The sequence below is a fragment of the Maylandia zebra genome, linkage group LG10, assembly GCF_041146795.1.
Source record: "Maylandia zebra isolate NMK-2024a linkage group LG10, Mzebra_GT3a, whole genome shotgun sequence".
NCBI classification, from domain to species: domain Eukaryota; kingdom Metazoa; phylum Chordata; class Actinopteri; order Cichliformes; family Cichlidae; genus Maylandia; species Maylandia zebra.
The window spans coordinates 33,365,361-33,380,301 of NC_135176.1; the positions used below are offsets into that span (position 1 = coordinate 33,365,361).

General features: G+C 42.3%; 1 protein-coding gene across 1 annotated transcript; it reads left to right on the top strand.

The window, feature by feature from the left end:
• The first annotated feature begins 244 nt into the window (after nt 1–244).
• On the top strand, nt 245–1,228 carry LOC101475362 (odorant receptor 131-2-like). The gene has a single exon (XM_004556970.2). The coding sequence runs from the start codon at nt 245–247 to the stop codon at nt 1,226–1,228; it is 984 nt and encodes a 327-aa protein (XP_004557027.2).
• The last annotated feature ends 13,713 nt before the right edge of the window (nt 1,229–14,941 follow it).

A 14,941-nucleotide genomic window follows, 5' to 3' on the forward strand; every position in this document is an offset into this window, starting at 1 on the left:
AGACATGTGATAGTCACATGAAAAGGTGTGACTACAGAGCGTATATACACAATGTGTGGGTAAGAAAATCTTGCTGTCCAGTGCCGTTTAGCTGAAAGCATCCACAGCCCTCTAACCTATTAATTTCCTGCAGGAGGAGGATGACCTGAAAAGAGCTCTGTGGATCTTTCTGTTTTAAATGTTGGAATACTTTTTTGTGTTTTATTTCCACTGAAGATGTTAAAAACTGAATTTCTTTATTGAAATGTTACTTGCAAATCTGTCTCTGACCAATGTTACTGCTAACCAGCAGTATCAAGGGGTTTTGGAAAGAGTTTTATTTTCCACTCTGACTACACTGCCATGTTGTTTATTTCTCTGCATTAATGGAATCATGCTTTTTACTTTAAGGAGCAAAGCTTTGTTCTGTGAGACGTCGCGATACATTCTCCTGTATAACCTTCTGTTTGCAGACACAGTACAGATGGCACTGAGTCAGTTATTGTATATTATTGCCGCTTGTAGGATAACACTAACATATCCTGTATGTGGTTTTCTCACCATGCTTGCCAATCTTACAACTGTGGTCTCTCCTGTCACGCTGGTGGTGATGTCTCTGGAGAGATATGTTGCTGTGTGCTACCCACTGAGGCATGCTAGCATCATCACTATCACCAACACAGGTGTGGCCATCATTGTGATCTGGGCCATCGGTTCACTAAATATCTTGACTCGAGTTCTTCTGCTGTTAGAGTTTCCTTTTGGAGCCCTTGATAGTCTGCAGATGAAAGACTTTTGCTCTGAAATAGCAATGTCTGGTGGGTCTATGTCTGATGATTACGACAAAGCCTTCACATGTGCTCTGTTTATTTCAGCAAGTGTGGCAATCACATGCTCTTATATCGGTGTTATAGTAGCAGCCAGGTCGGCCTCCACAGATAAAGCTTCAGCCCGTAAGGCTTGTAACACACTGCTGCTACATCTGGTGCAGCTGGGTCTCAGTCTTTCTTCAACCATTTGTAACCCACTACTCACAGCACTTGCAAGAGTTTTAACAAGGATAGTGTTTGTGCGCATCCAGATTGTTTTTTATGTTTGTATTTTCCTTTTCCCCAGATGTCTGAGTTCACTGATTTATGGTATCAGAGATCAAAGCATCAGACCTGTGTTCATATATTATCTTTGCTGTCGACTGAAATACTCAGTCATACAGCCAAGACTGAAGGCTGCGATCAAAGTAGAGTGTTAGTCAGAGTATACACCACGCTTACAAGCATACAAACCTCAAAGTACCGTACTGCAATTCTGGATAACTCCTGTTTCTGACTTGACTTTTGAATTTTTATTTAAAACCATACCGTTGTCAAATGACACACGTGAGGAATTGTTTGCTGCAGTTTACTAAAGGAACATAATTCTTTATAATTCTCTCAAATGATTACATGCTTTGGTAAAACAGGAAAGAGCGTCACATTTGTGTAACCCCGTAATCTGTGTACAGCCACTCTATCTCAAGCACTGCTCAGGCAAAGAAATTGCAGCAATTTTTAATTAGATGTAATTGGCCTACATCTGTCCTACTTCTAAACCTGCAGTTTAGCCTTGGAATTACTGCAGGTGTCCTAGAGGGTTTTCTTTCAGTTCCAAGTTCTGCAAATAAATTCAGCACTTTGGAAAACTAAAGGTGCTTTGTGTTGGTAAAGTTGTTCTCTGCTATCAGTCTTGAATAATTTGGTGAATTTTCAATCAACAAAACGTCTTAAATAGTTTGATCACAGACTTTTTGTATATAGTATGGTATTCACCCCATTACATAAATCGCCTTGAGGTGACTTTTGTGACTTTGTGATATATATATAGCTGTACTTTGCTTATTTACAGCTGCCAAAATGGCATAGATTATAGCGTCAACATGAGAGCATACCTTAAATAACCCAGCCTTAGAGGTCTGCAGTTGAAAGCTTTTATTCAGGCAGCAGTGTGAGGTGAAGGATTCTCTGCAAGATACATGTAGATGTCACCAAACAGGGGCTGTGGGACAGTTGCTGGGGGAGAATATGGATCACGAGTCCCCAAAATGTGTAGTTTCTCCTTGTATCGTAGCTTTTTTTCCATGAACAGATGATCTGAGTGGTCTTGATTTGGGACAGGTGAGATTTTTATTCTACTGGACAGTCCATGTGTGAGTCAGTCATGTGACTGAAAACTATGGATTCAAAATTGAAAAACAAAACAAAAACAAAAAAACAATGAGAGAAAGGTTGCTGCCATTGGATGAGGTGGGAAATTAAGTTATAATGTGCTAACTTTGCTTAACATATGTTCACATTAAATAATGATGCTTCGTCAATGCATGAGATGACTGTTGCTGTGGTTTGGTGCTATATAAAAAAAACTTTATTTAGGGCTGGGCGATATGGCCTAAAATCAATATCACGATAAATAGAGCAGTTAACCTCGATAACGATAAATGGACGATAACCCCCCCAAGTGCCAAAAAAAACAAACTTTTTTTTTTTTTTTTCATTTGATGGGGCTGTGGCAGGCAGCATAGTTCCTCCAGTTATTTTGATAATATTATTCCCCCTAGACCTATTCATTGCAATTATATTATTACCACTTTAAAGGGCTGTAAAATGTCACTGAAAATAAATGAAGACAATAGTAGTAAGTACTTTTAGTGGTTAAGATTTATTAACTGAACAAAATAAAAAGTGTAGGATACAATATGTAACCATGCTCTCTAAAAAATGTATATCCCTTGTAAACAAAATAGTTTAATAATAAATATGTTTCACATTGGCTATTCAGAAAGTAAACAATGATTGTGCAAATGTAATGCCATCATGGACAAAGGCCTATCTCTGCTAAGGCCTTGAGGTACTAGAACTTGTAAACAAATAATGTCACAAACACAAATGTCAATTGAACACAGAAAAAACTATAATAAATACTAAGCACTGCCATGTGACTAGTGAAAACTATAAACTCTTAAACAAAAACTTGTGCTGCAGGTGGTGGAAGAGGTTGGTTGTGTTACCTTGACTTGACGCAACAGTCTTTTTGCAGAGTTTACATTTAACAATTTTTTGATCAATATCATCCTTGTTGAATCCAAAATGTTGCCAAACGATTGATGATGCATTTTTTTGTTAACAAGCGTCTCCTCTTCCTCCTCCACCATCTCTACCTCCATCGCTGCTGCTTCAACATTTAAATCGTCCTCCATTTGTTCACCCGTGTCTCGTCTTGTTATGCTGGGCTCACACTGTGCGATTTTTGGCCCATTTTGAGCCGATTTTTGAGTCGTGCGACCGTTTTGGCGATCGGCCCGATTTTGGCCTTCATCTGCGTCATGCATCGTATAGTATACGTGGGGTAACGAGAAGCGATTGACACCTCACGACGAGCTCCCGATCATCAATCGCTTGGTCGCGAGGATTCACGACCGTCGTGAGGGTGTCACCGCAGTTTGTCACACTGCGCACGCACAAACACAAATGTCAGCGAAAAAGACGGAGCAGCACGACAGTGCAGCGTGTGATCTGGACACAAGCGACGGAGGCACAACTTGTAGAACTTTGGAAAGCTCATCCGAGCCTTTTCGATGTGGCCTCACAAAATGATCACGACCACAACAACCGTGAAAATAGTTGGATCTACACTGCTGCTCAATCACAGCTGATCATGTTTTTCATTAGCAATTTAGCAAAGTTGATGGTGGTGGTGTGTCTGTGTGAGTGAAAGACAGAGAGAGAGCGAGCGACAGAATTTCTGTTATAACCTTCATTTTATGGACGCACAGTGTGACTCAGGTCGCATCAGAGCATCGGGCCGTATAGTGTGCGACCCTGCATCGTGACCTATGAACTTCTAACCCCTGCGAGTCAACCATGCAGTTTGAGCAGGAGCTGAATCGCGCGACTGAAAAAATCGCACAGTGTCTGCCCAGCTTAACAGGTAGTAGAGTCATGTGACTCCACCCCGTCAAGTCTGTAACGTAGCACAGCGTCTTAAAGGGACATGAACATCGCCAACCTGCACATGCCTTTTCTTTTTTTAAAATATCGAATTTACCGACATGGGCAAAATGACGTCGATGAGAGTCATAAATTTCGGTAACGATAAATTTTTGATATATCGCCCAGCCCTAACTTTATTACATTTACAACATTACAATAATGTTACCTATTAGATTTCAATAATGTATCCACCATCTGAGTTACAGCACAGTCCTTTTCTAAAGTTTTCTACAGTTTCCATATCTTCTCTCTCTGCTTATATAAGCTTATATTATGAAATATGTGATGAATAGGACAGAAAATAGAAATTATGATACTCATTACATGAGTTTTAAAACAATCATTTGTCATTCTTATTTCTTTTTAAGTTCTCCCTGTTACCAAAGAACTTGCTCAAAGGGGGTCATACAGCTGTTGGTCTCTTTACGTTTTCTTTTTTTTTCTTTTCTTTTTTTTTTGCCTGTCCCGTTTGGCTCTTTTGCCATCAGAATTGTTGTCTAAAGGCAAAGAAAGATGCCCACTTTACCAAACTGACCATCCCAGCCTTGCCGTAATGGTCTATTTGATTCACCTTTTATTGTTTATTTTATTTTTATTTGCTGAACATGGGACAGACTTGACTGGGGGAAAGAAGGGGAGAAAGAAAGAGGGAAAGAAAAACAGCTGAGGAGAGGGACGGGGGAGAAGGGCAAAAAACAAAAACCAACAGAATAAGCAGAGAAAAAAATGCATATATCAATCACCTGGATCACCTGCTGAGAAAGAAAAAAGAAAACAAGCAGAAGAGAACAAGAGTAATAGAATAAACAACATCACAATGATATATGGGAATATGACAGTAAATACTAAATGTTAAACATTATTGTGCAGCACATAAGATCAACAGAACACAGTGTGCTTTGAGGTAGGAGCCAAAAAGGGTGTAGTTTGTGGGTGTGATCACCCATGTGCACACCTGTGAGCATGGACGCGCTTGTTTTTAAAAGGTTCCTTCATGTAATGATCTGCTAGAGGGTGTGGGGGGGCCACAGCCCCGTCCTCCAGGGCATGAAGCAGGTATGGAGGAGATCAAGACTCCAGACATCCAGAGGCCCCCAGAACACAAGAGACCAAGGAAGACCAACAGAGGGGCAGCTGCGCCACTGTCCCGGAAAGAGCTGAGGAGAGTCCCGTCTTTTTACGTTTTCACTGTATCATTGTCAGGCCTTTACCTTACAATATGAATTGCCTTGAGCCAACTGTTGTTGTCATTTGGTACTGCCTAAATAAAACTGAGTGGGGGTGTCCAATCCCAGGCCTCGAGAGCTATAATTCTGCAGCTTTAAGATGCATCCCTACTCCAACACAGCTGAATCAAATTATCTCTTCAGCATGCCATCAAGTTTGGCAAAGGCCTGATAACAAGCCATTCATTTGATTCAGGTGAGTTGGAACAAGGATACATCTAAAAGCTGCAGGAAGGTAGCTCTTGAGGACTGGGATTGGACAACCCTGTCCTATAGAAACTCATTCCCATCACAAAGTACACACTCTACTCTTTTTCAAATGAGAACCATGGCCTCAGACCCAGAGGTGCCAATTCCTATTCCAGCTGCTTTACATTGGCTTAAAATTGCCCTAGATAAAACTGGAGGTCATGCTTAAGAAAGTCAACAACCCCTGCAAAAAGCAGAGACAAAATCCTGAGGTCGCAAAGCTAAACACCATTTACCCCTGGGCCGGATTCTAGACAAGGAAATAATTAACAGAATGACAATCACAATGGGACAGCACTGGCAGATACCCACCAGGAATGAATCTGACTTATTGCCAGCAATGCAAACTAAGGTCTCATTGTGGTTCTCTAGGGAGCTAATAACCTAAAACAGCTTTAATACCCAATATTTCCAAAAGCAGAGGTGGGACCAAGTCATTGTTTTGCAAGTCTCAAGTAAGTCTCAAGTCTTTATCCTCAAGTCTCAAGTCAAGTCTCGAGTAATGTCAGGCAAGTCAGAGTCGAGTCTCAAGTCACTGGTGTAAAAGTCCGAGTCAAGTCACAAGTCTGAAACTTTGAATTTCAAGTCCTTTCGAGTCTTTAAAAAAAACAAACGAAAAAATAATGTTGCAGTTATGCTAAATGTAAATGTTAGACCATGTAATTTTAAAATCTGTGTTTTTCTCAACACATGACAAAATAGTTAACTTAGAAAATATACACAAATTGTGAAATTGCACCTCTTTAAAATGCAGCTCAATTAAACCTAGCTCCAAGAATAATTTTCACCGACAGTTCTGAGATAAGCTGCATGTTATTCTTGGATGCGGTTGTAGGACCGGCTTTAAAATCGCATGACAAAAATATCATACACATTAAAAAAAACTGTATCACCAACGTAGCCTGGACAACATTTGCTAGTTAGATGAAGTCAGCTATCTCATTGTAGCATATTTATATGCATATTTATAATTATACGGTTCTTGGAGTGAGTGCATACACTCATGAAGTTTAGTAACTTCAGGTCACTGCAACAAGCCCAGGTACAGTTTACCGACGGATGAGTGCAGGACCTTGAAATGCACCGTGTAGAAAGTAAAGACCATCGTACGTATCATAAGTTTACCAGTCTCACAAATCGTCGTCATAAATACATAATCGTACTGGGCAATTAGTGATACAAAAAACCTGTTTTATCCTGTGAATAAAAGTATATGTTTTTGTCAATGTACCATAATAACAGAAGCGAAACGCAATATTGTGTCAGGACAATTCACTATTTATGCACAATAAACAAAGGAGCATAGCGCCACAATTTCTGTTCAGCGCCAGACTTGCTTGTAACCTATATCACCAATTATGTTATGAAAATGACGCATTAACTACAACAGCAGACTGACCTTCGTGTAAATGCTTGGAGCAGACTAACCTGTGAGAGTTCTGGGACGTTATATTTGGTCTTTGAATGGCTGCAATCCAGACCATCCGTCACGTCTTTGTTACTTCGGAAACATGGCTCGAACAATTTCTCTTCAACGACGTAATCCGATAACAACCGATCTCTTTACCCGTCGGCTTCCCGTGGCTGTCATGCGACCGGCTATTGCAGTTAATAATACAACAGCTTCTTGACATTTTTGTGTTTCTTTTTATCGCTGTGTGACTGATTTTAATTGAAAGCCTGCGTGCGCTAGTACCGCTTGCCACGAGTTCCCAGAATCCTTTGCGGTTCTACCCGTGAATGACGTCACATTTTCAATCTCTATATAATATGCATGTTAAATTTTATATTTGGGGTAAAATATCAAGTCTTTTCAAGTAAACCGGTTCAAGTCCAATTCAAGTCCCAAGTCATTGGTGTAAAAGTCCAAGTCAAGTCACAAGTCTTAGAACATTTTTTCAAGTCAAGTCTAAAGTCATAAAATTAATGACTCGAGTCTGACTCGAGTCCAAGTCATGTGACTCGAGTCCACACCTCTGCTATAAGCAACAGTGGCTGAGGTTTTTGCACCAGTGAAACGGTATTCATTCATCTTGCTCCCTAAACTTTGTTTACTACCATCTAACACAACCAGGTTAATCAGCAAGCATCCAGTGAGTTTTCTGTTTGATGTTTGTACAGCATTTAATTTTCAGATGTGTGAAAATTAATATACAACTTTTATGTTCCCCTCTGGGGTTCAAGGTATAATTGGCCATTTTTGACTACTTTTAATTTTACCTATGTAGCTCACATTTAAAAACTATTTACCTTGCCTTGTTTGGTATCATTCTCTTCTTCACAACCTCACCATATTAGCACAATTGATCTAAATTCAGACAAAAAACATAAAATCAGAGTAGAAAAAAGTTAAATTTTTTACTGTAAAAACCACGAACATAACTTGAAACGTAAATGGAATTTGTAAGTTAAAAAAATGCACCAGTTTTGCAAACAACAAAGTTATAAACTGTTTACCTAAAAATGCAGCCAAGGAGGTTTTTTATACAACCATTTCAAACTATTTCAAATTCAAATTTTATTTGTCACGTACACAGTCATACACAGTACGATATGTAGTGAAATGCTTGGAAAAAAAAAAAAATTGTCTCCACGGTATCATCCGCTAGTTTCCCGATGAATCCCACAACCGCTTCCGTAAACACGTTGACGTCATCGTCGGAGCTGTTTCTGAACATGCCCCAGTCTGCGTCATCGAGTGCGTCCTGTAACGCAGCCACCGATTGATCCGTCCAGCGCGCGACCTTCCTCTGAACCGGAACTTCCTGTTTCAGCCTTTGTTTGTATTTTGGCATGAGGAAGATGGCGGCGTGATCAGATTTGCCAAACGGAGGGCGGGATTGTGCCTTGTAGCCGTCCTTGACCGTAGTGTAGCAGTGGTCCAGTGTCCTTTCACCCCTGGTGGGGCAGGTGATGTGTTGATAAAAGTTCGGCGCTGCGCGTTTGAGGTTGGCGCTATTAAAGTCCCCCGTCACAATAAGCGCAGCGTCCCGGTGTTGTGTCTGGTGCTGTGTGAGTGCCTCATGCAGCTCGCATAAGGCGGTGACCGTGTCCGTTGTGGTGGAATATAAACGGCACTTACAATGACCGATGTAAATTCCCGAGGTAGATAAAAAGGACGACACATGATGGACAGTAGTTCCAGATTTGGTGTGCAGGAGCGTGTGAGAGGAACAACGTTCGCACTGTTGCACCAGTTGTTGTTCACCATTAAACACACGCCGCCTCCCCTTGACTTCCCCGAGTCCCGTGTCCTGTCCATGCGGTGAACCGAGAAGAACTCGGCCGGCTGGATGGCGTGGTCCGGCACCGCTGGGTTCAGCCATGTCTCGGTGAAGCAGAGGAGATTGCAGTCCCGAATGTCTCTCTGGAACTTTATCCTGGCCCTGAGGTCGTCAAGCTTGTTCTCCAGTGACTGGACGTTGGCGAGCAGGATGCTAGGCAGAGGTGTGCGGTGTGCACGAGCTCTCAGCCTGTTCCTGACGCCGGCACGCTTCCCTCTAGGCCGCCGCCGCTTCCCTTTGTTCTCCCTCGAGATCTCACTCGGCCAGCTCGGATCCAGAGTTAAAAACTTCGAATTGTGAGTACATGGTATACCAATAGAAACAAGAGTGTCACTGTCATACCTAATGTACCCAATGGTGATGATTTTGCCGATTTAGAAACGCTGAAAACTAACTTAAAAAACAAAGACAAAGAAAAAGTGGTCGGAGCAGTCGTGACGGCAGCTGACCTCACCGGCGCCATCTTTATTATTTACAGAACAATTGCGTGTTCTGCATCAGATAAGAAGGCACACAAATTATTTGTGCCACTCCAAAAAAAAAAAAAAAAGAGTTTCTGTTCCCTATAAGACAGAGGAAGACATCACAGGCCTGAACCCTGCAGGTCTACACAACAGGAGGTGTATCACTTCTCCTGTTTTCCACCTGGAGACAGTCCGTTCTCACTCCTGAGGTATAACACCCTTACGATTTGTCATGTCCTGCGGCATTAACGAGGAACGCAAAAGGTGACCTTCGGCATTCTTATGGTAGGCGCTGGGTTATGTGTGAAATACAGTAAAATGACGGTGCCACAGTAAACACGTTCAAGCCATGTATTCCAGCCCTAACCATATCCCTGACCTTATTATATTACATTACATAGTGTTTTCCAAAGCAATTTAAGGAAAATGAACAACATGTGTGGGTTGATTCCAAACGGTTCTCATGTTTCCTCATTTTTCCGATCTCATCATTTAGGAACATGTTGGGTGCCTGGAAGCATAACATGTTGACGATTTGTCACCTAGCGCAAAATATTACGTCTCAGGAGTGAGAATGTGTTGTATTTACAGTGCAGTCAATCAGAATCAGCATACTTTCTAAATCATAATATGTTCCAGATTTAAGAAATAGCACTAATATATACAAATCGCTCAATAATAAATATCAAGGATTAATATAGGTGATTATAAATAAATATCAAGAATGTTGACAGGAATATTACAAAGTAGAAAAGAGTGCGTGCAAAAGGGTGTAATTATTGCAATGTATACAGTGTGTTAGATGGAGGAGTTGTACAGAGGGATGGCCACAGGCAGGAAAGATTTCCTGTGTCATTCGGTGGTGCTTCTTGGTAATCTCAATCTCTCACTGAACGAGCTCCTGTGACTAGCCAGGAGGAATTATCCAACATTGTCTTTATCTTGGACAACATCCGCCTCTCCGACATCGCCTTAAGAGAGACCAGCTCCATCCTCACAACATTACTGGCCTTGCAGATCAGTTTATTGAGTCTGTTGGCAATCCTCAACCTGCTTCCCCAGCATGCAACAGCATAGAGAATAGCACTGACCACAACAGACTCATAGAAAATCCTCAGCATTTTCTGGCAGATGTTGAAGGACCTCAGTCGCCTCAGAAAATAGAGACGACTCTGGCCCTTCCTGTAAAGTGCTGTGGTGTTTTTAACCCAGTCCAGTTTATTATCTATGTGTACTCTGAGGTACAGCGGTTTGCAAAAGTATTCGGCCTCCTTGAACTTTCCCACATTTTGTCTCATTACAGCCACAAACATGAATCAATGTTATTGGAATTCCAGGTGAAAGACCAACACAAAGTGGTGCACACGTGAGAAGTGGAACAAAAGTCAGACTTGATTCCAAACATTTTTTACAAATAAATAACTGCAAAGTGTATGTACAGTCATCCACAATGTCAACACTGACCCCCTGGATTGAAACAGGGGTCAAGTGTTTCCTGGTCTTCCTGAAGTCCACGATCAGTTCCTTGGTCTTTGCCACGTTGAGCTGCAGATGATTCTGCTCACACCACGTGACAAAGGAGTCGACCACAGCCCGGTACTCTGTCTCATCATCCCTGCTGATGCATCCAACCACCGCAGAGTCATCAGAAAACTTCTGAAGATGGCATGTCTCTGTGCAGTGGCTGAAGTCTGTGGTGTAGAGGGTGAAGAGGAAGGGGGAGAGGACAGTCCCCTGTGGTGCTGATCACCTTGTCAGACACACAATGTGGAAGACACACATATTATGGTCTTCCTGTCATCCAATCCAGGACACCAAAGAAGCATCGACCTGCATCGCTGTTATCTTATCACCCAGGAGGGTCGGCCTGATGATGTTGAATGCACTTGAAAAGGTAAAAAACATGACCCTCACAGTGCTCGCCGATGATGGCATCCTCAGCTCCAAGGCAGGGCTGGTAAACAAACTGAAGGGGATCCTGCCGGAAAGTAATTAAAACTTTCCTTCAATCATGGCTTGGTAGGTGCATGACATGCAGGTAGTGCATGTCATGCAGACGGTGGCTTGGCAGCATGTGTACGTGCAGGTAGTGCAGAACATGGATTGGCAGGACGTGGATGTACAGGCCCTGATGGTGTGTAGACCCTCCGGCTTGGGCAGAGCAGGTCCAGACAGCGTGCAGACCTCTGGCTCAGGTGTGGCAGGACTAAGTGTTCCTGGGCCACACAGTACAACAACCTCTGGTTGAGACATGGGTGGGCCAGATGGCGCACTGACCTGTTGATGAGATCGCAACAGGCTCTGGTTGCTCTGGCTGGGGCTGCCAAGGGTTCACAACTGGCTCCAGTCCTTGGTGCCACTTGGGCTCAGGTGGAGTTGGACCCACTGGCTTGGTAACTATAGCAGGTGGCAGCATGGAGGCAATGGCAGGTGGTGGGGAGGCTGAAGGAGAATGGGCAGGCTGAACACCCAGCTGCCAAAGTAGGATACTGGATGGGCTCTCCTGAGACTTCAGCAGATGTGGAAGGATGCTGGACAGGCTCACCTGTGCTACAACCATTGTGTAGTGCGTAGTGCCGATGTGGGACAGTTTCCAATTTCATTGTACTATTGTACTAGGTATGACTGAGCAATGACAGTAAAGAGGTATCTTTTATGTCTTATACAGTTTCACTGCTATGCGAATAACACCCAACTTTATCTGACTATGAACCAGTCTCGGCAGATGACTGCCCCTCCCTGAGTCAGGCTCTGCCAGATGTTTTTTCCTGATAAGACTGAGACTGTGGTGTTTAACAGTAAAATCCCTCGTGCACAACTCTGTGCTGCCCTGGGTTCCTTTGCTAGCTCTTCCTGTGACTATGTCAGTAACTTGGGTGCACTGCTGGATAGCTCGCTCAAACTCGATAAGCAAGTGTCTGCTGTAGTGAGATCTAGCTTCCACCAACTGCGCCTTATCTCTAAGGCTAGGCATTATGGTCCACATGAGGACCTGGAGAAGCTTATTCACGCTTTTATGACCTCCAGGCTGGATTATTGTAACTCCTTGCACGACGGTCTTCCCTCTTCTCTTCTTCTTACACTGCAAACAGTCCAAAATGCAGCAGCCCGCCTCTTGACTGGTACCAGGAAATTTTGCCCTATTAGTCCTGTTCTAGCTAGCCTGCATTGGCTGCCCATAAAGTACCGTATTCAATTTAAAATATTACTCCTTACATTCAAAACTATTAATAAATTAGCGCCAAGTTATCTTAGTGAACTTCTCAAGCCACATACTCCTGCTAGAACACTCAGATCTGCCACTCAACTACTTCTGACCCAGCCCAGATCTCGGCTGAAGTCCTGAGGTCACCATGCATTTGCTCCGGCTGCCCGGGACTGTGGAACACCCTTCCTCTCGACCTCCGCGCATCTCATTCTGTAGCACTGTTTAAATCACGACTAAAAACCCACTTATTCAATCTTGCGTTTCCCTCTAGTTAATATTTCTTTTATGATTTTATATGATGCACTTTTATGCTCATTTAATTCCTTGTTTGTTCTGCATCTGTTGCTTTCCTATGTGTCAGTGACAGCTACCTGCTTGCATACCTAGTACTTGCTTTGGTCCTATTTCTGTTATCTTCCTTTTATTCTCTATGTTACCTGTTAAGCACCTTGGTTTTTAAGTGTGCTTTGTAAATAAAGTTTATTATTATTATTATTTTTATTATTATTACTCCCTTAGGCAGTATTATTAGAAGGCATAGCATATATTTACACTGCTTCATTGCTAATTTATTTATTATTGTTAACAAGTTTCAACCTTTAAGATGCAAGTTAAGGAAGTTTTTAGGAAAGGCAGTGGAGATTAAAGTTTTCTCCAATCATATTGAACTTGTTTGTGCTTGTTAAATTTTGTCCCTACAGGGATACACATAACACTCCATTAAGATTAATGATGCCAACAGGATAATTCAGTATTTATCATTTGAATAATTAATGTGCTGAAATAAATAATCAAGGGACTGTTAAACCTCTGAGTATTTCATCAAACTAAAAACAAAGTTTACAAGAGAAAAAACATAATTATTTGGAAAGTTTACTCACAGCTCTTACTTCAAATAATTGTTCGTTTCCTTTGTTAATGCTGCTGTTTAAAAAACTTTAGAATGAAACCTAAACCACTAACCTGACATAATTTAACAACACTGCATAAAATACCTTTTGGAACCTGTGGTATCCAAAATTTATGATAATAATGACAGCTTGTGTCATTGTATGTACTACATAGATAAATTAAAGCATGACCATCATGCATTTTAATTTATTCTTAAAAGGATAATATTTTGGACTAAAGGAAAGAATTATAAATTGGTCAATTTTGTAACTCTCAAAAACTGTCTCAGTTGAAACACTCTCTGTGAAGCTGGATTTAATATTTAGAAGTATTATTTAGAACATGTTTAGTCCCACCTTCTGCCAGCACAGAACATTGGCTCACTAGTGAAAGGACCCATAAGTCAGGGGAAAATAAGGACACTAAATGTATTGTTATTACTATCAGGAAGTCCTAAAAGCTCCCTGAAAAACCTTCAGCTGATCCAAAATGCTGCAGCAAGAGTCCTGACAGGGACTAGAAAGAGAGAGCAGATTTCTCCTGTTTTGGCTTCCTGTTAAATCCAGAATTCAAAATTCTGCTCCTCACATACAAGGTCTTAAATAATCAGGCCCCATCTTATCTTAATGACCTTGTAGTACCAGCCACCTGCTCAACCACCAATTAAACCTCTACTGTCACTAGCACAGTCACTAGCTCAGACATCTGATCAGCCATCCGCGGTTTCCACGCTGCCATCTGGCAGCTTCCACTGAGAGATCAGGTGAGCTCATCCTGTAAAGGATTTTGTTTTGCTGCAGCCCAAGAGGCATCCAGTGCTAGCTGTGTGTCCTATGCAGCTCCAGCTAACTTCACCTCAGCCAGAGGTCTCCGCACTTGCTGGCCCTGCATCACCTTGGGGGCGATCGTGGCTCAAGAGTTGGGAGTTCGCCTTGTAATCGGACAGTTGCCGGTTCGAGCCCCGGCTCCGACAGTCTCGGTCGTTGTGTCCTTGGGCAAGACACTTCACCCGTTGCCTACTGGTGGTGGTCAGAGGGCCCGGTGGGGCCAGTGTCCGGCAGCCTCGCCTCTGTCAGTGCGCCCCAGGGCGGCTGTGGCTACAATGTAGCTGCCATCACCAGTGTGTGAATGGGTGGATGACTGGATATGTAAAGCGCTTTGGGGTCCTTAGGGACTAGTAAAGCGCTATATAAATACAGGCCACTTACCAATTACTTTCTGAGGGTTCTCAGAAAGAAAAACACCCCTGAGAAATTGTTGGTGTCCTATCGCTGCACAATACAGTGTATCCTGGCCTATTGTCTCTGTGCATGGCTCTCCTGCTGTACAGCAGCACAGAATAACGAGCACCACAGGGTTATATAGGTTGCCCATGGGATAGTCGGCTGAGAACGTGAATAAAATCCTTCAAGAGCCATCTTAGCCTGGTCATGTAGTGTTTGAATGTCACCTTCAGGCAGATGTTTCAGAGCCATGAAAACAAAACCTAACAGATTAAAGAACACCTTTACACCATGCTGCAACTTAACAGACGATCAGATCCAATATAACCTTAATGCACAATGTTTACAATAACACAGTGTCATGTTTACTTTTTACAACTGCATGTTTACCACAG

What these genes read in the sequence shown, in the direction of transcription:
- LOC101475362 (XM_004556970.2), top strand. Translation starts at nt 245, where the DNA reads ATGTTACTTGCAAATCTGTCTCTGACCAATGTTACTGCTAACCAGCAG.